General features: G+C 35.2%; 3 protein-coding genes and 1 pseudogene across 3 annotated transcripts; 3 read left to right on the forward strand and 1 right to left on the reverse strand.

The window, feature by feature from the left end:
* Nucleotides 1-759: 759 nt before the first annotated feature.
* LOC110336095 lies at nt 760-2,242 on the forward strand (annotated as a pseudogene).
* Nucleotides 2,243-12,566: 10,324 nt separating this feature from the next.
* On the reverse strand, nt 12,567-13,514 carry LOC110332563 (olfactory receptor 5B12-like). Its single transcript, XM_021213838.1, has one exon. The coding sequence runs from the start codon at nt 13,512-13,514 to the stop codon at nt 12,567-12,569; it is 948 nt and encodes a 315-aa protein (XP_021069497.1).
* Nucleotides 13,515-16,810: 3,296 nt separating this feature from the next.
* LOC110331329 (olfactory receptor 5B12-like) lies at nt 16,811-17,407 on the forward strand. Its single transcript, XM_021211856.1, has one exon. The coding sequence runs from the start codon at nt 16,811-16,813 to the stop codon at nt 17,405-17,407; it is 597 nt and encodes a 198-aa protein (XP_021067515.1).
* A 7,243-nt stretch (nt 17,408-24,650) lies between these two features.
* On the forward strand, nt 24,651-25,592 carry LOC110332514 (olfactory receptor 5B12-like). Its single transcript, XM_021213784.1, has one exon. It carries the CDS (start codon nt 24,651-24,653, stop codon nt 25,590-25,592), a length of 942 nt encoding a protein of 313 aa, XP_021069443.1.
* Nucleotides 25,593-27,511: the final 1,919 nt, after the last annotated feature.

The following is a 27,511-nucleotide window of genomic DNA, read 5'->3' on the forward strand; positions in this document are numbered from 1 at the left end:
TTGAAGATAGAAATCCTAGGAAAGAAATCAGGAACAATAGATGAGAGCATCAGCAACAGAATACAAGAGATGGAAGAGAGAACCTCAGCTGAAGAAAATTCTATAGAAATAAATGCGTACATCAATCAAAGAAAAGGCAAAATGCAAAAAGACCCTAATTCAAAACATCCAGGAAATACAGGACACAATGAGAAGACCAAACCTAAGGATAATAGGTATAGATGAGAATGAAGATTTTCAACTTAAAGGGCCAGTAAATACCTTCAACACTATTATAAAAGAAAACTTCCCTAACCTAAAGAAAGAGATGCCCATGAACATACAAGAAGCCTAAAGAACTCCAAATAGACTGGACAAGAAAAGAAATTTCTACCAACACATAATAATCAGAACAACTAATGAACTAAATAAAGATAGACTATTAAAAGATGCAAGGAAAAAAGGTCAAGTAATATAAAAAGGTAGACATATTAGAATTACACCAGACTTCTCACCAGAGATTATAAAAGACACAATATCCTGGGCAGATGTTAAACAGACCTAAGATAACACAAATGACAGCCCAGGATACTATACCCAACAAAACTCTTCAATCACCATAGATGGAGGAGCTAAAGTATTCCTTGACAAAACCAAATTCACACAATATTATTCCACGAAGCCCTTCAAAGGATAACCTTGATTTTGAAATTGAATTACTTTTTATTTCTATAAAACATCAAAAAATTTACTTTGTTACTTATATTTAGGGTCCTAGCTGCAGCCGGATCCTGGGAGACAATGCATCACTGTAAGCAATTCCCTAGTGCCAGATCCATACCTGAGCTACCACAGAAAGAGGAGGCAGTCTTATAGTCTGGAACATGAAGGTTGACTACAATACCCATCCCGAAGGGAGACTTCCCACAGAGACCACATTCCAGAAGCCATGATCATATACCCTACCAGAGGAGATACTGGAAACTCCCTGACTGTGATGCATGTATGTGTGAAGAGCAGAGCTCATCCTTTGGAGAGGCCTGCTATGGGTCTTCATGTTTTCAACATCAGAGACAGTTGCAAGAGAGGGGGATAGAACATACCTCAAGCCTTCTGACCACAGTCACAAATACTGTCCCAGTTCTTGTAGCAGCACCTCCTGAGAAGCTAATCTAGCAGTAAGCACAGCAGTGGGAGTGTGGAAGATGACAATGAGGGACACAAGATGTGCGGAATCTGTAATTGACTCCGAGTGATATAGGATCATGGGGAATATGGGTGAAAGCACGTTTTGGTAAGATGATGGAGTGCTTGGACTATGCCAGAGGGAAGTCACAGATTGCCCTGGAGATCATCCATAAAGTAGGCAAGTACTAGAAGGCTGCTCTGTAGAAATTAATGTTCTCAAGAAAATCAAAGAGAAAGACAAGGAAAATAGGTTCCTTTGCGGTCTGGTGTCTGATTGGTTCAACTTCCACGTTCATACGTGCATTGCCTTTGAGCTCCTGGGAAAGAACACATTTGAATTCCTAAAGGACAATAACATGCAGCCTTATCCCCTACCACACATAAGGCACATGGACTACCAGCTCTGTCATGCCCTTAGACTTCTACATGAGTACCCGCTGACCCACACAGACTTGAAGCCAGAGAACATTTTGTTTGTGAATTCTGAGTTTGAAACCCTTTACAATGAGCACAAGAGCTGTGAGAAGTCACTGAAGAACACCAGCATCTGAGTAGCTTTGTCAGTGTCACATTTGACCATGAACATCATACCACCATTCTGACCACCTGTCACTACTGATCATCTGAGGTGAAGCTTGAGCTGGGTTGGGCATAGCCCTGTGATGTCTGGAGCATCGGGTGAATTCTTTTCCAGTACTACCCTGTCTTTACACTCTTCCAGACCCCCCAAAAATAGAGAACATGTGTTTATAATGCAGAATATCCTAAGACCCATCACATCACACAAGATCCACCATACCAGAAAGCAAAAATGTTTCTACAAAGGGGTCCTGGTATGGCATGAAAACAGTTCTATGGGCAATATGTGAAGGAGAACCTCAAACCTCTAAAGAATTACATGCTCAAGGACCCTATGGAGCATGTGCAGCTGTTTGTCCTAATGAGGAGGATGTTAGAGTTCAACTCTGCTTAGTGCTTCACTCTGGCAGAAGTTTTGCTGCACCACTTCTTTGCTGACCTGACTCTTGATCTGACCTTGAGGTCCTTCCACAGCAGCCATAACCCCAACAGATAACAGGTGCAGGCCAGCACACGAAGAGTTGGAGAGTTGTACTGGGTTGCTGGCCCCTTTTCTTCAGCCTCTCCCACTGGCCTCAGAGCCAGATCCACCAATGAACAGTGCAATGTGAGGGAAGGCAGGGGCCTTCAAGGGATTGGAGGATGTGGGTCTCAGCTGCCCAAAAGCAAATTGAGCCAAAGCTATTTATATATTGTATTGCAAAGTTATAATCAAGTGATTCTTACTGTTTGTAAAAAAAAAAGAGTTAGTTACTTATACCTAAAGAAAGGAGTTATAGATATCATGTGTAAAGGAGTAAAAGAAGAAATATACAAGAAATAATTCAGTAAACAATTATGAGACAACTAATAAGAACAAAAATTAATGGAAAAACCAACAACAACTATTTAATTGAAGTTTCCATTGTTTAGAACCAATCTGTAATTAATTGACTAACCTAAATTTAGACTTTGATTTTCCCACTTATTTATTGAATGCACTCTTGACACCATGTACCTCAGGTTGTAGACAAGAGAATTCAGGTTGACCATGGTATAGTTTTGCCTGTGTATATAGAATGACTTGAATTGGGCTTTAAGTGTATAAAGGTGATTGTTCAAGGAAAGCTAGACACAGTGGTAAGGAAGGATGCATAGGGGAAGTAAGCCTTCTTCTGTCCATCCGCTGAGTGCACCCTTAGGATAGTTATGAACATAAGATATAATTAGTTCAAGGTAATGAACATAATGACAACAAAAATCCAATGAAGTCAATATAAAAACTATAGTCTTAATTATGTGGATATTAGAACAAGAAGGGTGATATTGTAGACATCAAGGGAAGGGACACTGTTTAAAAAGGAATGCCTCATAAGTGTTACCACAACAAAACTGGAAGAATCAACAGTTAATCAGATGATGAGATACAAGCACAAGAATATAAGCAATAAAAGTCAATAAAAATTAGCACCATTAGAATCCAGTTTTTCTACCATAGAAAGCCCTGATTATTCTAACACACCTGAAGAACAAGATTCTGACATAAACTTCCATCTCATGAAGTTGATAAAAGCCTTTATGTAGGACATAAATAATTCCCTTAAAGAAATACACAAAAACTCAATGGAAAGCTTTATGGAAGAAAGACATTCCTTAAAGTTATTTAAGAAAATACAATCAAACACGGAAAGAAATTGAAGAAAATCATCCAAGATCTAAAAGTAGAAGCAAAAACAGTAAAGAAATCATAACTGGAGGCAACTTAGAGTATCACCAACAGAGACAATGTGAGAAATGGAACAGAGAATCTCAGGCTTAGAGGATTATATATATATATATATATATATATATATATATATATATATATATATATATATATATCCATCAGTCAAAGAATATGCAAAGTGTAAAAAGTTCTTAACTTCAAATCCAGGATATTTAAAGTTCTTAACTTCAAATCCAGGATATTTGGGATACAATAAAAGAGACCAAACTTAAGACTATTAGGGATTAAAAAGGGTGAAGATTCCAAATTCAAAGAAACAGAAAACATCTTCAACAATATCATAGAATAAAACCAAAAGTAATCAAAAGAGATGTGGAAGAACACTTCAGACTCATCAACTGTAAAATCCACCAGGGTGGAGTCTCAATTCTGAACTTCTATGCCCAAAGTGCAAGGGCAACCACATTCACAAAAGAAACTTAATTGATGCTCAAAACACACATTGAAAGTTACACAATAGTGTAGACCTCAATACACTAGTCCCACCAATAGACAGTTGATTGAAACAGAAACTATAAACAGAGACACAGTGAAACTAACAGAAGTTATGAACTAAATGTATTTAAGAGGCATATGCAGAACATTTCAGACTAAAATAAAAGAATATTTCTTCATATGCACCTTATCATATGTTCTCCAAAACTGACCATATAGTTGGACACAAAACAAGCCCCAACAGAGAAAAGAAGTTTGAAATAATCCCATATATTCTATCAGATCATGATAGAATAAGGTTTATTTTCAAGAACAAAACAAATGAACAGAAAGCAAACATACTCAAGGTAACTGAACAACACTATACTAAGTGATTTCATAAATAAATTGGAGTATAGCTTGAGATCAGGGATGGTGATTCCCCCAGAATTTCTTTTATTGTTAAGAATTGTTTTCTCCCTGGGCATGGTGGCACACGCCTTTAATCACAGCACTCGGGAGGCAGAGGCAGCGGATTTCTGAGTTCGAGGCCAGTCTCCTCTACAAAGTGAGTTCCAGGACAGCCAGGGCTATACAGGGAAACCCTGTCTCGAAAAACAAAACAAAACAAAACAAAACAAAACAAGAATTGTTTTCATTGTCCTGGGTTTTCTGTTTTTCCATTTGAAATTGAGAATTGTTCTTCCCATGTCTTTGAAGAATTGTGTTGCAAATTTGATGGGAATTGTATTGAATCTTCAAATTGTTTTTGGTAGGTAGGTCATTTTTACTATGTTAATCCTACAAATCTATTATCATGGGAGAACTCTCCATTATCTAAGATCCTCTTTGATATCTTTCTTGAGAGAATTGATGTTTCTGTCGTACAGCTGTTTCATTTGTTTGGTTAGAATTAACCTAAAGTATTTTATATTAATTGTGACAATTGTGAAGGATGTATTTTCCCTATTTTCTTACTCAGACTGTTTGTCATTTCTATAAAAGAAGGCTAATGATTTATTTGAGTTAATTTTATATCTGACCATCTTTCTGATTTATCAGCTGTGGTAGATCTCTGGTAGAATTTTTGGTGGTGCTTATGTGTACTATCATATCATCTGCAAATAGTGATTCACTTCATCTTTAACAAATTGTATCCCCTCAGTCTCTTTTAGTTGTCTTATTTCTCCAGTTAGAACTTCAATTACTATATCGAATAGATAAGCAGAGAGTGTGAAGCCTTGATATGCCCTAATTTCAGGAGGATTGCCTCAATTATCTCTTCATTTAATTTGGTATTAGCTGTTGGTTTGCTATATATTCCTTTTTATTAAGTTTAGGTATGGACCTTGAATTACTGATCTCCCCAATACTTTTAACATGAAGGGGTGTTGTATTTTGTCAAATGCTTTTCCAGCATCTAATTATATGATCTTTTATTTTTTTCTTTTAGTTGATTTTATAGTGGAATATGTTAATGTATTTTCACATATTGGACCAACATTGGATCTGTGAGATGAAGCCTACTTGTTCATTGTGAATGATGGTTTTGATGTGTTCGTAGATTTTTATTGTGAGAATTTTACTTAGTATTTTTGCATCAATAATAACAATAAAAGAAATGGTTCTGAAGGTATGTCTTTGAGTGATTTAGGTATCAAAGTAATTATGGCATCATAGAGGGAATTAGGTGGTGGTTTCTGTTTCTATTTTATGAAATAGTTTGAGGAATGTTGGGATTAGCTTGTTTTTGAAAGTCTGGTTGAATTCTGCAGTAAAGCCATTTGTCCATGGGCTTTTTTTTTTTGGCTGGAAGATTTTTAGTAATTTCTCCTACTTCTTTAGGGGATGCGGGCCTATTTAGATATTTTTGTCTACTCTTGATTTGACTTTGATACATGGGCTTTTTCTAGAAAAATCATCCATTTCATCGAGATTTTCCAGTTTTGTTAAGCATAGACATTTTTTGTGGGATCTTATGATTGTTGAAATTCTTCAGTTTCTGTTGTTATATGTCCCATTTAATTTATGATTTTGTTAATTTGGATATTGTCTCTGTGCCCTTTAGTAGATTTGGCTAAGGGTTTATATATATATTGTTCATTTTCACAAAGAACCAGCTACTGGTTTTGATTCTTTTTATCACTCTCTTCCTTTGTATTTGGTTGAATTAGGCCCCGAGTTTGACCATTTCCTACAAACTATTCCTTTTGGGTGTTTTCTTTGACCTTTGTGTCAATATAGTGTAAAGTATTTTCTATACCTGAAATTCTCTCTTCTATCTCTTGTATTGTGTTGTTGATGCAGTCATCTGATATCCTGACAACTTTCCTAGGGTTTTTGTTTCTAGGGTTGCCTCCATTTCTGATTTCTTTATTTTTTCAACTCCCATATTTAGGTCTTAGACTGCTTTGTTCAATCCCTTCAACTGTTTGTGTTTTCCTGTTTTTCTTTAAGGGATTCATTTGTTTCCTCTTTAATTGCTTCTAGCTATTTACTTGTGTTTTCCTGTATTTCTTTCAGTGAGTTATTTATATCCTTCTTAAAGATATCTATTATCTTCATGAGATAGAATTTTAGGTCAGTATCCTGGTTTTCAGTTGTGTTGGTGTATACAGGGCTTGCTGTGGTTGTAGAACTAGTTTCTGATGATGTCAATGTATATGGGCTTCTGTTGGTTCTTATGGCCTAGAGTTTGCATCTCACCATCTGGTTATCTCTTGGTTAGCTGGCTTGGGTGTCTCTGTCTGAAACATGTATCCTATGTTCCTGAGTTGCTGCAGGTCTCTTGGGAGGCCTGTTTCCGTAACTGTAGCAGACCTTGTAGGAGGTCTTCAAACTGTGAGGTCTTCAGAGAGGCATGCATGATGGTGATCTGATGCCCTGGCTTCAGCAGCTTTCCTGGGAAGCTTCAGAATGTGGTATCTTCAGAGGGACAGACAAGTTGCTGATCTGTTGTCCTGAATGCAGCAGATCTACTGGGTAGCCTTCAAACGGTGGGGTTTTCAGAATAGCATAGACGGTGAAAATCTGCCCTGGAGGAAGGCCAAGGCTTGAAGGGAGTAGAGTTTGAGGAGGGAAGGGTGTGGGGATGGGTCTAAAGTCTGCTTGGGATTGTCAGATGCTGCAGTTATTTTGGAGAGTCCTTTACCTGTTGCCCTGCATGCAGAAGATCTACTGGGAAGCCTTCAGACTGTGGGGTTTTCAGAGGAGCAGACAAGCTGATAATCTCCTCTGGCAGAAGGAACAGGCTGGGCATATACATACTTCAAAATTAAATACCTATTGCTATTTATGTAGGAAATGTTTACAGTCATGTTGGAAAATTTTGTCAACCAACAACAGAAACCCAAAATTTCTCTTCTGATTCTGTCTATTGAGACAGTGATACATGTATTTAACAAGATTATTCTTTCTAAGAAATATCTGTTTATAGTATTAAATAATTTGAACAATTTCATCATCATTGGAATAAAGTCAACTGGGTCATTATCCATAATCTTTCTGAAAAAAAATAGTAATATTCAAAACAAAATTTAGGAAGAAAATAGATTGACACCTCATACAGAAGAATAATTGGACAGAAACTAAATAAAGTGTCAGTGGGATGGTAGAGTACAGGAGAATTGCTTGAATGCTAACATCTATACTCACTGAAGAGTGATATCAAGATCAATTTAAGTTTGAATGTCAACTTTAATTTAATCATATTATAGACATTCCAGAGAAGACAAATTTAAATGAGCAAAGGAGCAAATTTACTTAGATGATACTGGCCACCCTCTGCAGCCTTCTAGCTCAGAATCAAGTTACTTTTTCTCTGTGCATTTGTTATTTCTCAGAGGGAAAAAATAAAGGAGAGCCGAACCATTTGCTCTTTCTTTCAGAGCAACACAAAATGAATTCCATTTCTCTATAAATGATGTTTTTTGGTTTGTTGAATTCTTTTCCTTTAGCCTTTGTTTATTTTCTTGATTGTGGTTTCTTTTTCTGTGCAAGAAAGTGAAAGGACACAAAGTTGGGTTGATAAAGAGGTGGGTAGAATCTAGGACTATTTAGGAAGGTAAAATATGAATAAAATATCTTGTATAAAAATAACATAATAAGGAAATGATAGCTACAAGCATTAGTCAGTGTTCTTTTTTTGTTTTGTTTTGTATTTGTTTATTTTTGTTGTTGTTTGTTTGATTGGTTTTTTGTTTTTTCAAGACAGGGATTCTCTGTATAGCCCTGGCTGTCCTGGAACTCACTTTGTAGACCAGGCTGGGCTCGAACTCAGAAATCTGCCTGCCTCTGCCTCCCGAGTGCTGAGATTAAAGGCATGCGCCACCACGCCTGGCATTAGTCAGTGTTCTATTGCAGTAAAATAGCACCATGACTACAGCAAGTCTTACAAATGATGATATTTAATTGAGGCTATTATCCTCATGTAAGGGAGCATGATGACACTCAAGTAGAGATAGTAATTTCGTGTTCCAACTCTGGATCCAAAAGCATCAGGAAGACACACCCACTGGACCTTCATTGAAATTTACAAAACTCAAAAGCCCACCAGAAGTGACATACTTCACCTAACAAGACCATGCCTCCTAATCTGTGTCAAGTAGCACCACTCCCTAATGACCAGGCATTCAATTAACTGGGCCAATGGAGATTTTCTAATCAAATGGCTATAGTACTCTAATTTGGTTTACACATGTTGAATATATAAATAGCAAATTACCATGAAATACTAAATCAGTGTTACAATTAAAATAAAATTAATAAATTATTTGGGATTATATGATGTATAAATAATTATACTGTTTACAACATAGTCTATACATTAATTAATTAATTAATTAATTTGTTCCATTGAATATGTTAATGATATTATTGTTTTGAAGAAACTGCTTATGTGCTAAATACATTGAAAAATGAAATTGGGAGATCCTTGTTTACCATAATGATTAATAAACTGTGTCTAATAAATCTCTATGTTTTCATTTTAACCTAAATACTTACTTTTTGGAAACTGTCACATATATAAGCCCTTCTAAGACACAAAAACTTAACAAACACTTAACTATTAATTGATAAATTGGAAGTGCTTTTATACCTGGATAAAATTTAACTAAGTAGATATTTTTTAAACATTCTAATATTTTCTAGACTCTGGATATGTTGAATAACTTTTCAACTAAAGAAATTGATGGTATGAAGACTGAATTTGTTTTATATACAACAAATAATATTTAACATTGTATTATTCCATAGAATAATTATATGCCCTTTGGTGGATTTTATGTCATCAGATGAATAATCCTGAAGAAACATTGCCTCATCAGTAATCTTTTTGAATGTGCTCCTAAGACTAGAGACCACAGATTTCATTAAGAGGATAATTATGTTTTAGACCAAAGATGCAATATTATCTATATCCATAGAGTGACTAGAAATAGGTTACAAGTACATGATATGACAGTCCCATCAAAGAGGAAGACAGCAGTGAGATGAGAATTAGAGGTGGATATTGTCCTCTGGTTCCCCTCACCAGAACAGATTTTCAAAATGCTGATAAATTATAAACACCTCTCCTGGGCACATGTCCAGAAGATGTTCCAACTGGTAATAAGAACACATGCTCCATTATGTTTATTGCAGCCTTATTTATAAGAGCCAGAAGCTAGAAAGAACCTAGATGTCCCTTAACAGAGGAATGGATACAGAAAATGTGGTAAATTTACACAATGGAATACTACTCAGCTATTAAAAACAATGAATTCATGAAATTCCTAGGCAAATGGATAGATCTGGAGGGTATGATCCTGAATGAGTTAACCAAATCACAAAAGAACTCATATGGTATTCACTCACTGATAACTGCATATTAGCCCAGAAACTTAGAAGACCCAAGATACAATTTGCAGAACACAAGAATCTCAAGAGTAAGGAAGACCAAAGTGTGGATACTTTGTCCCTCCTTAGAATAGGAAACAAAATGCCCATGGAAGGATTTACAGACACAAAATTTGGAGCTGAGACAAAAGGATGGTCCATCCAGATTCTGCCCCACCCAGGGATTCATCGCATAATCAGTCACCAAACACAGACACTATTGCATATGCCAGCAGGATTTTGCTTAAAGGACCATGATATATTTGTCCAAGGTGAGGCTATGCCAGTGTAGGGCAAATACAGAAGTGGGTGCTCACAGTAATCTATTGGATGGAACACAGGGCCCCCAATGGAGGAGCTAGAGAAAGTACCCAAGGAGCTGAAGCTGCAACCCTGTAGGTGGAACAAAAATATGAACTAACCAGTACCCCCAGTGCTCATGTCTCTATCTGCATATGTAGCAGAAGGTGGCCTAGTAGGCCATCATTGGGAAGAGAGGGCCCTTGGTCTTGCAAACTTTATATGCCCCAGTACAGGGAAACAACAGGGCCAAGAAGTGGGAGTGGGTAGGTAGGGGAGCAGGGTGGGGGGGAGGTTATAGGGGACTTTAGGGATAGCATTTAAATGTAAATGAAGAAAATACCTAATAAAAATTGCAAAAAAAATACAAAAAAAGAAAGAAAGAGATCAAAATGAGGAAAAGTGCAAATATAGCATTAAAGCTTGAAATAAGATGATGAAAAAAACTCACTAGAACTAGGATGAACCAAAGTCCCTGTCCCCTGCCCCTACAAAAATAAGAATAGAAATGATCACAACACCAATTGCATGTGGTGATACTGCAGCCACATGTGTCCTCTGTTCTCCCTCCTTTCTCCTTCCACTCCACTAGCTTAAGTCACATTCATCCTCCAAGCCTTGGACAGAACCTATATCTGTTATGTAGTCTGATCAGTCTCCTTTACCCCAGATTAATTGCAGTATGTCCTAACACCAGCCTAGCCTTAATTTTCCATCTGTATGCCTACACAACTTGTAAGTCCTTGAAATTTCACCTGCTCAGGCCATCCCAACCTTCAGATTGTGGCTAGGGAACACAGCAAAGACAGCCTAGAATCTCAAATAAGACAAAGCAGAAGATAACTCAACATGTTTGTGAACTCATCACAAACAATCTCCGTGTCTCTCTGTGTGTCTCTCTGTGTCGGTCTCTTTCTCTCTATTTATCTGTCTCTGTGTCTCTGTCTCTGTCTCTCTCTCTNTCTCTCTCTCACACACACACATACAAACATTCACATAAACACACAAACAAACTTATACAATATGTATGGAAAAAAATCTGTAATTTTCCCCTAAAATGCAAGGGCCAAAAACATTGACTAGAAATGACCTGGCTGAACCCGAGGAAACAGAACTTGAAATAAGAGTAAGTAACTTCATCAAAAGATTAAAGATATTTGCATAAAAAATGAACAATTAGCTCAGTAAACTTGATGTGAACAGAAATAAATACTTGAGTGATGCTCAAGAAAACAAAAATGTATGGATAAGTAAAATGAAAAAAAGAGATCATAGAATTTAAAAATTGCTTCAATATCAAGATGAACTTATTGAAGGGAATGAAGTGAAAATGAAGTTGAGATTCAAAAACTTATTAACCCAACTGGAAACCTCAAAAGTGTTGAGCATATACTCATGCCACTATCAATAAAGGTATTATCATTTAATAGCTGCTGGGAGTAAGTGAAGATTTTTGGTTTGATTGTTTGGATTTTTGTTTGCTGTTATTGTTGTTTTTAGCAGTATAGCCACTGCTAGGTTAAACATACTTCCATAAAAGTTCACACACAAAAGATCATTTGAGAATCATAAATTTGATCTTAATCAGAGAAAACAAATGTGCATAAAAATAGATGAGTATAAATGGAGGGAATATTAATTGAAAGGGAGTGAATATTGCCAAACATTCTTTGAAGCTTTCAAGAAACTAATAAATCTAGCAAAATATTAGGCTATAACTCTGGTATCTGTTGATCTATTTATCTACCTAGCCATGGTTTGCTATAAAAGTAGCTGTTTTGTGACTGAGATTTAAAGATATATCTAGTCAACCTAGAGAGCATGCTAACAACATATAGGTAAAACAATTTGACACAAGTCTCTCTTGTTGAAACATTTTTAGTCATGGTTATGATTTACATGTGTAGGGATGGGTAAGGAGCTACCTACAGGAAAATCATTGTATCTGACAGAGATGCATTGTTAGAAAGTTCAGCCAGAATGGATGGCCACTAAGGAAAAACATGAATTGCTATAACCCAATAAGCACCATTCAGAAAGTGTGATTTGAGATACTCCTCTCTAGCATTAGTGTGCTGTTATGGATCTATGGACTAGACTTTGTGACTCTTATAAAGTACTGAGCTCAGGAACCTAATAAGTTTTATTGGCATCCTGAATCTTACATGTTAGACACATCTGAGAGTTGAAATTTAATTTACTTCTTGAGACTTATAATCTCCATAATCTCTCAAGCAAACAATATCTCAATTCAGAGGCTATAATTATAAAACAGTAGTTAACACATGAAGTGTGGTGCACTGTTGGATATTCTAGTATCTAGGATTAAAATCTAGTTTTTTAATTAAAGCATCCAATTTCTATGATAACATATCCAAAATTAGTTGTATATTGTCAGAATCCAAAAGGAATACACAGAAAATACTTATAAAGAATAAAAACTGAAATACAATATACTTTACAGTTAATAGACTAATCCCAGTGAAAACAATGCTTTTCCAGCAACCTTCTTGAATGCATTCTTGACTTCTTTATTTCTCAGGCTATATACAAGAGGGTTCAGCATAGGAATGACCATGGTGTAGAACACAGATGCCATCTTGTCAGATTCCATAGAGTGATTGGAGCTGGGCTGTAAGTACATGAAGATAATTGTGCCATAGAAGATAGAAACAGTGGTAAGGTGGGATGCACAGGTGGAAATGGCCTTCTTCCGGCTCTCAGCAGAACGCATTCTCAGAATTTCAACAAAAATTAGTAAGTAAGAGGTCAATATAACAAATAGTGAAAAAGAAATATTGAATCCTGCCAACATGAAGAGTATAATTTCATTTGTATAAATACTAGAGCAAGAAAGAGCTAATAGTGGGGGGATATCACAGAAAAAGTGATTGACTACATTAGAATGACAGAAGGAGAGATGGAATGTGAAGGAAACATGGATGGAAGATTGTAAGAGTCCATTGACATAAGATCCAGCAAGAAGTAGGACACATATTGTAGTTGTCATAGTAGTGGAGTAACGCAAGGGTTTACACACTGCTACATGGCGGTCATAGGCCATTGAGGCCAGAATAAAACACTCAATAATAGCAAAGGCTACAAAGAAGAACATCTGGGCAGCACATGCATTGTAAGATATGATCTTATTTTCTGTGAGAAACCCTTCCATAACCTTGGGAGTGACAGCTGAGGCATAAACACAATCCACCAGAGAGAGGTTACTGAGGAAAAAGTACATGGGAGTTTGGAGTCTGGAGTCCGAGAGAATCAGCAAAATCATTCCAAGATTCCCAAACAATGTGGTCATATAAATCACAGTAAAGGTGATAAATAAAGGAACTTGCAGAAATGGTGCATCTGTTAACCCAACAAGAATAAATTCAGACAATTCTGAAATATTCTGCATCATTTTTATATGGGCATTATAACAGATTCCTAAGATGAAATAAAAATATTGTATTAGGACATCAGCAAGTGATTTTAAGTATTTTCTCATTCTTTTATTCATGTGTCAGCATCCTGTTCAGTGTAAAATAATCTAATCTGAATTCTGGGTAGGAATGACCTAAAGGGAGTTATTTACCTGATAGTGGGTCAAATAGAAACTAATTTTATTGTTACAAATATGGATCCCTATTGTAAATATAGGTCTTATTTCAGTTTTCTGGTAAATGAAAACAGGTTTTTTTTTTTTTTTTAGTAACACACAAAGAATTGATTTGTTTTCAAAAATCTTACAATTGTATTTTCTGAGATGTGCCTCAGAATCTTTGAAACAAGTTTAATATAGGTACATGCAATTATTCTTTGCTTTTTGTTTGTAACAAACCCTATCTTGTGTTTCCCATCTCTAATACTTCCATCAAGTTTAACACAATAGCTGTGGCTATGCAGTAATCTTAGCTGCTGCAGCATGAGGACTCAGTTTCATATCCAAGTTGCTAAGCTGTTTCATTAAATTGTTTCCTTTTAAATTTGAACTAAATAATAACTTGCTGATGTATGAAGCATGTTCATTGTAAAGTTTAGATATATCACACTAATCATTTATTTGACAATCTAAGGTCATAGTTTTTCAAAAATTAGAATTAGTTTTAAATGCTTTCATTACATCTAATTGACTTTATTTTATATTACATATGCTGCTATTTTCTATAACCACCACACACGCTTGTTATAAATGTGTTTGAGGGAGAATAAGGTAAACACTAATGGATAGCAATCTTTACTCTCTGTAAATAATGTGTAACCTCAAATATAGTATATTTCAAGGTACATCTTATTGTACCATTACGGTGTTGTGTCTTGTGACACCTGAAAATGCAACTATGATTTTATATGAGGCTCCTTAATTGAGAGCTACTTCCAACTTGAAAATCTTAGGCATACTTATTTCTCTGCGTTAATAATCTCTTATATTCAAGGTATCATACAATATAACCTTATTCATTTAAAAAACAATTTGCAAATCATACTTTCATGGGATAGACCTGTACTTACATTGAAAGGAATGTGTAAGTTTTTGCAATTATGTAGGATGATAACTATTCAAAATCATGTAATTCATAGCCATTACCTTTCCAGCACTTGCTTATCTTTACATGGTGTCTTCTGAATGACAGCTCATAATACTTATGTCTAAAGTTGATACTCTCAGGAAAAGGAACCTAGTAAATGATATATCTAAATAGAAATTGAAATTTCTACAACCTTCTGAAATTAAAAGTGAGTTGTGGTCTTCTGATCATGTAGAATATTCTAAATAATAGAAAATTAGAACATGGTCTCCCTCTACAATGAAAACATCATTCCAGGATTAAAAAGTCTTTAGAGTAGAATTCTGGCTGTTCTAATGCATCATTGTTGTAAGAAAAACAATGGGGCAAGAATGAGAACATTATAAATAATCATGGCTCTCTGGAACTGCTGTTTCACCTTTTTAGATATTAACTTCACTCTTTTTGTTTGCAGATATGAATAAAAACAAAAATAACTTGGTATTTTATATCCATTTACACTTCTACCTAACTATATTTACATATTTTAATACTTACAGTTGCCCTAGGAATAGAAAAATGGGAGTAAAAAAGGAAGGCTGTGTGATATTTCATATTCAGAGCACTGACCTAACATACATAACTAGAAAGGCATCTTGTTCTCCTTCACAGCTGTAGCTCTGCTGTAAAATGGAATTTTGTCTTACAATATTGTCAAGATAATAATATAACCAGGAGTTATACATGTATCTCACAGGGGCAAAATACACATGAGTAGGTGTCTCTAGAGCATAATGGACTCACATTGGCTTTTAGCCTATCCTTGAGGTAGATTGCAGAAGATAGTGTTTGCATTTGGTCTAAGAGTACTTATGAAGACATTGGGGAATATATTCTTATGTGAAAAAGCCTCCAGTTATCAAACAGGTGTCCACATCCAGGTTGAACAAAGAAACAGCAAACAAGCAAGAAACCATCTTAAAATTCCATTGATTTTTTTTCCTTAAGTACCTTTAGCAACTTATACAAGCAATCTGATATCAAATTTCCTCAAAAGTTAAGAGTTGGAAATTTTACCCTTTCATTTTAAGTATTATAAAGAAGATACTCGAGCTATTCTTATCACATAAAACATTATTTTGGTTATTCTATTTTTTTTAATTTATTTGTCTTTTAATTATTCATCTTATATCCTGCACATTGACCTCCTCTCTTTGTCACCACCTCTTACAATTCTTCCCCCATCCCTCCCCCCTTCTCTTCTGAGCAGGTAGTGAAGCCTGGGTATCCCCCAATTTGACATTTCAAGTCTCTGTGAGGCTAGACATTTCCTCTCCCACAGAGGACAGACAATAAAGCACAGCTAGAAGAACACATCCCACATACAGGCAAGAGCTGTTGGGATGGTTCATGTTCCAGCTGTTTACCTTATTCTCCCTCAAACACATTTACAACTTGTTTTGCAGTAGTAGAAAATAGGAGCATTTGTAAAATAAAATAAAGCCCATTAGTTGTAATGAAAACATTTAAAACTAATTCTAATTTTTGAAAAACTATGACCTTAGATTGTCAAATAAATGATTACTGTCATATATCTAAACTCCAGAATGAACATGTCTCTCACATCAGGAAGCTATCGTTTAGTTCAATGTTAAAAGAAAAAAAATTGATGAAATATCTTAGCAACTTAGATATAAAACTGAGTATTCATGCTGCAACACCTAAAATTACTGCATAGCCACAGCTATTGTGTTAAACTTAATGGAAGTATTAGAGATAGGAAACACAATATAGGGTTTGTTACTAAAAAAGCAAAGAATAATTGCATGTACCTACTATATTGCACTTGTTTGAAAGATTCTGAGGCACATCTCAGAAAATACATTAGTAAGATTTTTGAAAAAAGAAACAAATCAGTACTTTGTGTGTTACTAAAAAAAATTATTTTCATTTAACAGAAAACTGAATTAAGACCTATATTTATAATAGGGATACATGTAGGCAGCAATAAAGTAACAGTTTCAATTTGACCCACTACCAAGTAAATAAATCCCTTTAGATCATTCCCACCCAGAATTAAAATTAGACCATTTCACACTGGACAGAATGCTGACACATGAATAAGAGAATGTGAATATTGCTAAAAATCTCTTGCTGATGTCCATTTTTTTATTTTATCATAGGAGTCTGTTATAATTCCCATATAAAAATGATGCAGAATATTTCAGAAGTGTCTGAATTTATTCTTGTTGGGTTAACAGATGCATCATTCCTGCAAGTTCCTTTATTTATCATCTTTACTCTCATTTATACGACCACATTGGTTGGGAATCTTGGGATGATTTTGCTGATTCTCTCGGACACCCGACTCCACACTCCCATGTACTTTCTACTCAGTAACCTCTCTCTGGTGAACTGTGTTTATGCCTCAGCTGTCACTCCCAAGGTGATGGAAGGGTATCTCACAGAAAATAAGATCATATCCTACAATGCATGTGCTGCTCAGATGTTCTTCTTTGTTTCCTTTGTTATTAATGAGAGTTTTATTCTGGCCTCAATGGCCTATGGTCACCATGCAGCAGTGTGCAATCCCTTGAATTACTCCACTACTATGACAACTACAATATGTGCCCTGCTTCTTGCTGGATCTTATGTCAATGGACACTTACAATCTTCCATCCATGTTTCCTTCACATTCCATCTCTCCTTCTGTCATTCTAATGTAGTCAATCACTTTTTCTGTGATATCCCCCTACTATTAGCTCTTTCTTGCTCCAGTATTTACAGAAATGAAATCAAGATTTGATGCTCAACTTCTAAACCCAGAATTTCTCTCAGATTGAACGACCCTATTCCTAATGCAACCACAGGAACTTTGTTAGAGCTCATTCTATCTATATAGTGTTCAAGAATATACACTTTGGAATACAGTATGGCTGAGGGTTTGAAATCTGAGGTAACTACAAAAATATACCCTGTAAATATATTCTAATTGAGACTACAAAATCTCAGGAAACTACAATGGTGTCTATTCCTTCTTCTCCTATTCTTACATCCCCATCCATAAAATAGTAAACTATATGAAATATGATAGTTGTGACATGAAGTGCAAACAGCTGAATCTTTACTGCAACTGTTTGAAATTCCATTTCTGTGTATGTTCTTTGGGGTCTAAATGGCATTAAGTTATCAGTAAGAATGTGCTCAAGAGATTGTACATATACTTCAACTGACCAGTGCTTAACAGGAAGAGTATAGTTAGAAACCCTCAAAATGAGAGTTTCTTAAAAGGGACCAAATCATTATCAATATACACAAAATAATAAAAGGTAAACCGGGTGCTATATCTCAGTGACATAGGACTTACATAATATGCACAACACTCCAAGCTTGATATCAGCATAAATAATAGCAGAAAAAGGGAAGAAAATGAAATAATATATTGACAGGTTTTATTAATATGTGAAATGCTCTGATAGGCTTTGCCTGCATTATATGTAGAAATATCACTGCATGCTTCACCAAACCTTCTGATGCTTATGCATTCAATGGACTCACTTTCACAATAAAAAGACAGAGGCTAATAGCCTGGATACTTACATAGTATCCAACATTTTGCAGCATACAGGAAACACACCTCAGTGACAAAGATAGACATTAACTCAAAGTAAAAGGCTGGGAAAATTCTTTTCCAGCAAATGTTCCCAAGAAACAAGCTGGATTAGCCAGCCTTCAACCAAAAATGTTGAGAAAATATGGGGAAGGACACTATATACTCATCGAAGGAAAAATCCACTAAAATTAACTCCCAATTCTGATCATTAATGCCTCAAATACAAGGGCACCCACATTTGTAAAATAAACAATAGTGAAGCTCAAGTCATGTATTGAACCTCACACAATAACAGTAGATTTCAACAACCAATTCTCCTCAATGGACAAATCAGACACAGTGAAACTAGAAGTAGTTATGAACCAAATGGATTTAATAGATATATACACAACATTTTACCCTAAAACAAAAGAATATCTCTTCTTCTGAGCACATCTTTGTAACTTCTCAAAAATCTATCATATACTTAGACACAAAACAAACCTGAGCAGAAACAAGATCACTGAATTAATCCCATGTATTTTATCAGACCACCATGAAATAAGGCTGGTCTTCAATAGGAACAAAAACAACAGAAAGCCCACATACACATGGAAGCTGAACAACTATCTACACAATGATAACTTGATCAGGGAAGAAGGAAAGAAATTATAGACTCTTTAGAATTCAGTGAAAATGAAGGCAAAACATTTCCAAACTTATGGGACACAATAAAATCAGTGCAAAGGAAAAAACTCATAGCACCGAGTGCCTCAATAAAGACATTGGAGAGATCACACACTGGCAGATTAACAGCTCATCCTAAATGTTTAGGATATAAAGAAGCAAATACAGCCAAGAGGAGTAAATGGGACTGAAATAAAGCAAGTAGAAACAAAGAGAACTTTACAAACAATCAACAAAATAGGAAGTGGTTCTTTGAGAAAATCAGCAAGATAGATAAACCCCTATGCAGGCTAAACAGAGGGCACATAGACAGTATCTAAATTAAAAATATCATGAATGAAAATGAAGATATAAAAACAGACACTTAGGAAATTAAAATATATATATAACTAGATAGTACTACAAAAGTGTATTCTCAACAAAACTGTGAAATCTGGAAGAAACTTAAGCTTTCCTAGACAGATACCAAGTACCAAAGTCTAAGCAGGATCAGATAAACCATCTAATCAGCCCCATAAATCCCAAGGAAATAGAAGCAGTCATTAGAAGTATCCCAAACAAAATAAGCCCAGGGTCAGATTGTTTTAGTGAAGAATTCTATCAGACCTTCAAAGAAGATCTAATACCAATACTTCTCAAACTATTCCATAAAATAGTAACAAAATGAAAACTACTCATTTTTTCTATGAAACCACAGTTACCCTGATACCTGAAATCACAAAACGACCTCCCCAAAGAAAAAGAAATACAGACTAATTTTCCTTATGAATGTTGATGGAAAAATACTCAATAAGTTTCTCAGAAACCAAATTCCAGGACACAGGAAAATGATCATCTGCCATGATTAAGTAGGCTCTTTCCCAGGAATGCAGAGATGGTAAATTGTATGGAAATTCATCAATGTAATACACTTTATAAACAAACTCAAAGAATAAAACCACATGATCATCTCATTAGATACTGAAAAACTTTGAAAACACATAATACCCATTCATGTTAAGCAGTTTATATAAAGCCCATAGAGAACATTAACTTAAATAAAAATCAACTAAAACCAATTCTACTAAAATCAAGAATAAGACACAATACTCCACTCTTTGCATAAGTATTCAATATAGTATTTGAAATCTTCAGTAAAGCAATAAGAGAGGTAAAAGAGATTAAAATAAGATACAGTTTGGAAAGGAAGGTGTCAAAGTATCTTTATATTCAGATACTATGATAGTATACATAAGTAACTCAAATTGTACCAAGAGACTCCTAGAGCTCATAAACACATTCATTAGTGTAGCTGGACACAAAATTAACTCACAAAGATAAGTAGCTTTTTTATATACAAATAATAAATGGTTTGAGAATCAAATCAATCGAACAACACCTTCTACAATTGCCTCAAATGTATAAAATATATTAGGATAACACTAACCAAGCAAGTGAAAGATGTATACAATAGAAACTTCTATCTTTGAAGAAAGAAATTGAAGAAGAAACAAGAAGTTAGAAATACCTTTCATAACCACAAATCAATAGGTTTGTCCATCCTAGAAAAAAATAAATCTCCAGATTTAATGAGATTCCCCTAAAATTTGAACGTAATTCTTGACAGATCTTGAAGTAACAGGTAGAACAATGTAACAGAACTGAAGACCCAGAAATGAACCCAAACAGCTATGGTCACATGATCTTTGACAAAGGAGCTAAAACAGTCCTGTGGAAAAAAATAGCATTTTCAACAAATGGTGCTGGTTCAACTGGAGGTCAGCATGTAGAAGAATGCCAATTGATCCATTTTTATCACCTTGTACAAATCTCAAGTCCAAGTGGATCAGGGAACTCCATATAAAGTCAGATACACTGAAACTGATAGAAGAGAATGTGGGGAAGAACATGGAACACATGGGCACAGGGGAAAATTTCCTGAACATTAAACCAATAACTTATGCTATAAGACCATGAAACAACAAATGGAGCCTCATAAAATTGCAATGCTTCTGTAAGGCAAAGAAAAATTTCAATAAGACAAAACAGCAACTAACAGATTGGGAAAAGCTCTTTACCAATCCTACATCCAATTGAGGTCTAATATCTAATATATACAAAATATCAAGAAGGTAGACTCCAGAGAACCAAATAACCTTATTAAAAATTGGGTACAGAGCTAAACAAAGAATTCTCAACTGAGGAATTTTGAATGGTTGAAAAGCACCTAAAGAAATGTTCAACATCTTTAGTCATCAGGGAAATGCAAATCAAAACAACCCTAAGATTCCACCTGGGTCTGTCACTCAACCTGCTTTCTCTCAGTCTCTACTACATTTTATGTCCCTGTATTTCTTTTAGACAGGAGCAATACTGGGTTAGAGTTTTTGACTGTGGGATGGCAACCCCATCCTTCCACTTGATGCCCTGCCTTTCTACTGGAGGTGGACTCTACAAGTTTCCTTTCCCCACTGTAATTCATTTCATCTAATGTCTCTCCCTTTCAGTCCTTGGAGTCTCTCTCATCTTAGGTCTCTGATACTTTCTTGGGGTTGCCTGTTTTCTTTGTTTCAGCTGTCCCTCAGTGCTTCAGTCCTGTTCCCACACATAATAGCTCATCATGTTCCTCTCTTTCCCTCCCTGTCCCATTTCCCATCCGGGTCTCTCCCTCCCTGTCCACTATCCTCACCATGATTACTTTCTTATACCTCCCAAACAACCAAATAACATATACATATACATATATATATATATATATATATATATATATATATATATATATAAAATGTATTTTGTTTTGTTTTTATATTTTTATATACTGTATTATAACACTGAGTTTTTAGCCCCCTTATTTAGTCTGTCTATATCCCCTAATAAAATAGCTGCAAATAAAATAGAGTAGTTATTGGGAAAGAGACTAGAGCAGGTAAGAGGTGAGAGAAAAGAGTGAGAACACTGAAACCACTGACATTTTATTTACATCTTCTCAAACTAAATTAGTATATATTTATTTTTAATTTAACTGAGTAGTTTATTCATATCTTCTTTGAACTACTTTAAACTACTTTGATGAATCTTATAATTATTCTATAAAATTCTGTATCCTGGGGTTCATATTGGACATTCCCATTGGTAAACATTTCTATAGGACTGATAGGTTTTGAAGAAATAATGTACTACCTTGCTCTTTCACATTGTTGGTATGTTTTCAATGATATATGTGCATAGGGATTTTTTTATTTGTAAGTCTGATATGAATATAGAATGTTAGGACAGATGGGAGGATGTATGGACAGGTTTAGCATAGAGTTTGATAATATCTTGTGTGGAATCAGGTGAGTTTTCCATAGGGAATAGTGTTAATGTTGAGGAGACTTATGTGTGGAGCTGTATCTTGCTTAATGGAAGTTGTACATGGTGTAGAAGGTATCAGTGGGTTGTGGGATACATAGATATACAGCTAAATCCTAGACATCTTTTCTGCTATAGGCAGAGGAGGCCAGACTAGGCTAGGGCAATATGTGAGTAGAATACAGGCATAAGGTGGAGTTTATGAGGAAGGTATTAACAAATATGACAGGGAGAATCACCTGGTTAGACTCTGGAGAAATAATTGGGATGTTTGGTAGGTGGAATAGTTGGATGAAGTATAGAAGCAAACTGTGGAAGTTACAAGTATTTTGGAGGATCAGCTGTGCATGTCTGGCTTATCAGACTAGACAGGGGAAATGGGAAGAGTACATTCTAGATCTGGAGAATTTAAGAGAAAGTCTCAATAAAAATGTCAGGTAGAATCTCAAGGGTAGACCTTAGGTAAGAAAGAGGAAAAACTTAAACTTTTAAATACTTAAGAAGACCATGTACCCAAATGGCATATGTTATGATGTGACATATGGGCATTTTCTTTGCAAAGCTTAAATTGAAAGAATAAAGTATCTCAGGACATCTCAACTTTTGGACTAAATCTAATATCAGAATACTTGAAAAGTGATTAAGTTTCCTACATAGACATTTTAATGAGGCTTTTAATTTTTATGCGTGTCCAATCTGGTTGTGTAACATCTGTGATTGATGACTGGAGGCTCTTTCCTCTAAGCATCTATTTCCCAGTGTTTTCATGAGCACTGTAAGACAAAATGCAAACACTATTCTCTAATGTAGTCATCAAGGTCAAGCTGAAAAATCCATAAGGATTCATACATCTCCAGAGACATACATTCACATGTACTACTTCGCTCTGAGATATGTACATAGTTTATAATCTTTTCCTTGATATTGTAATGGTTCAAAACTTAATTCTATTCAATGGCAGATCTCAACCTATGGATGAGATGAAGAAGAAGATGTTTTCCATTAGGAAATAGATGTTGATCGATACATCAGATATGAAATATCTCACTCTTATTTATCTGTTCCTTGAAAAACAGTATTAAAATATTTGAATATGGGTAGTAAAAAATTATAAACGATGATAAAATATTCAGTCATTTTTATTTTCTAAGTGCAAACAAAAATGAAGTTACAATCTATACTGGGAAAGCAGGTGAGTCATAGATACATTATTAGTAATAATTCTCTCACTCTTGGCCACTGTTATTCTACCTACTGTACTGCAGTAGGGTACCCAGAATATACTCTAAGTACTTTTAAATCCAGAGTTAATAGTTTTACCCTAGAAGAATACTATGTTATGATTTTTTAATATTAATTATGTGATTAGAAATCTACATGATTTATATCATGTTTAACTTCAGAAGGCTATACAACTCTCAATATCTGTTTGTCATGTCAATTACTAGATCAGTTTCCTTGGGACCATCAACTGTTAGATGTTATTTCTGTGATATGAACATTGTGAAGAAACTGGGAAATGATGAAAAAGAGCTTGCAAGGTAATAGATATAACTTACATAATTTGTAAACATTATTATACCTTTGAAGAACTTACACAGTTCTTGCAATGTGAGTGCAGTCATAACCTGTAAAAAAAAAAAGGTTGAATTTCACCCTGGTCATTTAAAAGACCATGGCTGCATTGTCTTTTGCCTTGACATTATGAATGAAGAAGAATGATTATGTCAAGATTCCAAATTTGGAAGTGGCTTTCAGGTTAAGAGACAAGCTTATATGTGATCATAGGTGTATAGTTATGTGTCGCCTGATTCATCATGGAAATAATATAAGATACATCATTAACTGTAAAACAATATGTAGAGAAATTAAAAATAACTCTTCATTCATTTTGACTTTATTCTCCCTCAAACACAAATAAAACAGACTTGTGTGATGGTAGTAGAAAATCACTACATAGCTACAGCTGTGTGAATGGAATTTGGTGCAAGTAACAGAGATGAAAAATACAGTAGATTAATGTTTTTTACTAACATGGAACAAAGTTAATTGTATATTTTTATATTGCTCTTGCTACCAAGAACTTTTGATGTACAGTTTAGGTAAGTAAATCTGTGAAATATTGCAAGTAAGAAATAAGTCTTTTGTGGGATACTGAAATAAATATTATCATATACCAGAAAACTGAAAAAAAAATTTTTATAAGGAACCATATTGGCAGCAAAGAAGTAAGCATCTCTATTTCTACTATTCCCAGATAAATGATTTCATTCAGCTCACAAGTACTCAGCATTTAGTTTAGGATTTTGCATGCCATGTGTGTGAACATTTAAGTTAGAGAATTTGTCCATATCTTAAGTCACACAGTGAGTTCCATATACGATATTTTTTATTTCCTTATTTCATCCTAGGTGTCTGTCACAATTCTCATGAAACACAAATGCATAATATTTCAGAAGTCACTGAATTTATCCTTGTGGGATTAACAGATACCCCAGGGCTACAGGTCCCTTTATTTATCATCTTCACTTTTATTTATTTGACCACATTGTTTGGTAACCTTGGAATGATTGGGTTGATTCTCCTGGACTCTCACCTCCACACTCCCATGTACTTTTTTCTCAGTAACCTCTCACTGGTGGATTGTGTTTATGCCTCAGCTGTCACTCCCAAGGTAATAGAAGGGTTTCTCACAGAAAGGAAGATCATATCCTACAATGCATGTGCTACACAGATGTTCTTCTTAATAGGATTTGCAATTATTGAAGGTTTTCTCTTAGCATCAATGGCCTATGACCGTCATGCAGCAGTGTGCAAACCCTTACACTACTCTACCACCATGACAACAACAATATGTACCCTGCTTATTGTGGGTTCTTACATCAATGGACTCTTACAATCTTCTATCCATGTTGCCTTCACTTTCCAGCTCTCCTTCTGCCATTCCAATGTAGTGAATCACTTTTTTTGTGACATTCCCCCACTACTGGCTCTTTCTTGCTCTAGTGTCTATACAAATGAAATCGTACTGTTTATCTTGGCAGCACTCAATGTTGCTTTAACTATATTGATTATCTTGATCTCTTATGTACTTATTTTTGTTGCAATCTTGAGTATGCGTTCTGCTGATGGACAAAAGAAGGCCATTTCCACCTGTGCATCCCACCTCACCACTGTTTTAGTCTTCTATGGCACAATTATCTTCATGTACTTACAGCCCAGCTCCGCTCACTCCATGGACACTGACAAGGTAGCATCTGTATTCTATACCATGATCATTCCCATGCTGAACCCTCTTGTCTATAGCCTGAGGAACAAAGAAGTCAAGAATGCATTTAAAAAGGTTACTAGAAAAGTGTTGTTTTCACTGGGATTAGTCTAAATGTAAGATGTTTTTAAATGATGTGAAAATTCGAGGAATATTGTCTTTAAATACTTTAGACATAATTATTCCTGACTTTAATTTTTCTGAATTGGTATTTCATAAATGTAGATTCTGAGTATAGTTCATTTTGAATATTTATTATAGAAGTAAGACATCTCAACTGTAAAAATCAATATTGTAATCCCAGACCTCACATTGCACTATAAAATGTGTATCTTTGTGTATTACCTCTGGATAAAATCTTTGGTTACTTGGGATGGAGGAAGATTAAAAGACACAGGAAATAAAATTTCATGATCAGAAATCTTACTAATTTTAAAAGATTCATGATCTCAGTGAAACATACTAGGCCCCAGATCTCATAATGCTGCAAGATTCACAAATGTAGGTCCTTAGCAAGACAATAGGAAAAATAATGTTGGAGAGAAGAGACCCTCAACTTAAGCTCCTCTCAAGTTGTTTATTAACCTATAGGAACTATGATTTTTTTTCTTGAATGGTCACCCATGAAGTATGGGCTTTCTGAAGATGAATTGTCTCAGATACAACCATGCTTCTGTAAACGGCTTCTTGACAATACTCATGTATTTCACAGCCACCACTAAACCCATCTGATCAGGAAAACAGACTTGGACATAATTGTTTCTTTGGTCTCATCTGGGCCCTGTCTGTGTTGAATAGACACTTGTTCATATCTTGCAAGATCTGTGTTGATTGCAAGACATAGGTAGGTAGTTATGTAGGTAGGTAGATAGATTGATAGATTAATATGTAGATATAGCAGTATAAATATAGATAACTAGATATAGAGACAATAGAGATATATAGATACCAGAGTTATATGGCCAATACTTTTAATTTTTATTTTCTTGCATATTCCATAAAATGTGCTTTGATCATATTCCCTTGATCTCCCTCAATTTCTCCCTATCTCTCCTCACCCAATTTTATGTTCTTTGCTTTTTTTTCCATTCAAGAACAAATTTGTGCTTTCAAAGAATCTCAAATATATTGCTTTCAGTAGAGTATGACCAAATTACCTATTGGGCATACTTTTAGGAAGAAATATCTCTGTGTCCCAGCAGCTATAAATTGTCAATACCTTCATGGCTATTTGTGGGATTACACACAAACTCTCCTCTGAGGTCTCCAGTGGTTGCTGAGTTTTTCAATTAAATATTTATTTCAGCTTCACTTTTCTTCAATACTTACATATCTTTTAATAGACTCAGTTTCAAATCCCAGGTCATGTTTTTCATTTTACTCAGGTATATATCAGTGGTGTCTTGGAGACCACTGAAGTATTCATTGCTATCATTGTTAAACTATTTGTTCAGGTATTATTTAAACACCTTGAATTTTTCCACAAAGATTTGATTTTTCTTTAAATTTTTGTGTCCTTGGGTTTATCCAGGTAATTTTCAGTAGAAAACCTTTTCTGCAAGACCAGAGATGTTAGGGGAAATACGTTTTTGACTTTACACATTATGTGTGATTGTATAATGATTTCTGAGCATATGGACTTTTTTGTGCCTTGCATGTCAGAGCTGAGATTCTGAACTGTGGGGCATATGTAAAGCCTGAGAGCTAGAGATGGCATGAGGAGGTAAAACTCAAGGCACTTCTTTATTTTATGTTTTTTTAAAATTAGATGTTTTCTTTATTTACATTTCAAATGCTATCCCGAAAGTTCCCTATACCATCCCCCCACCCCTGCTCCCCTACCCACCCACTCCCACTCCCACTCCCTGGCATTCCCCTGTGCTGGGTCATATAAAGTTTGCAAGACCAAGGGGCCTCTCTTCCCAATGATGGCCGGTTAGGCCATCTTCTGCTACATATGCAGCTAGAGACACGAGCTCAGGGGGTACTGGTTAGTTCATATTGTTGTTCCACCTACAGGGTTGCAGCCCCCT

The sequence above is a fragment of the Mus pahari genome, chromosome 1 (assembly GCF_900095145.1).
Source record: "Mus pahari chromosome 1, PAHARI_EIJ_v1.1, whole genome shotgun sequence".
Classification (NCBI taxonomy): domain Eukaryota; kingdom Metazoa; phylum Chordata; class Mammalia; order Rodentia; family Muridae; genus Mus; species Mus pahari.

Bases quoted from the DNA above. Each gene is read 5' to 3' on its own strand.
- LOC110332514 (XM_021213784.1), top strand. From the start codon at position 24,651: ATGCATAATATTTCAGAAGTCACTGAATTTATCCTTGTGGGATTAACA.
- LOC110331329 (XM_021211856.1), top strand. From the start codon at position 16,811: ATGATGCAGAATATTTCAGAAGTGTCTGAATTTATTCTTGTTGGGTTA.
- LOC110332563 (XM_021213838.1), bottom strand. From the start codon at position 13,514: ATGATGCAGAATATTTCAGAATTGTCTGAATTTATTCTTGTTGGGTTA.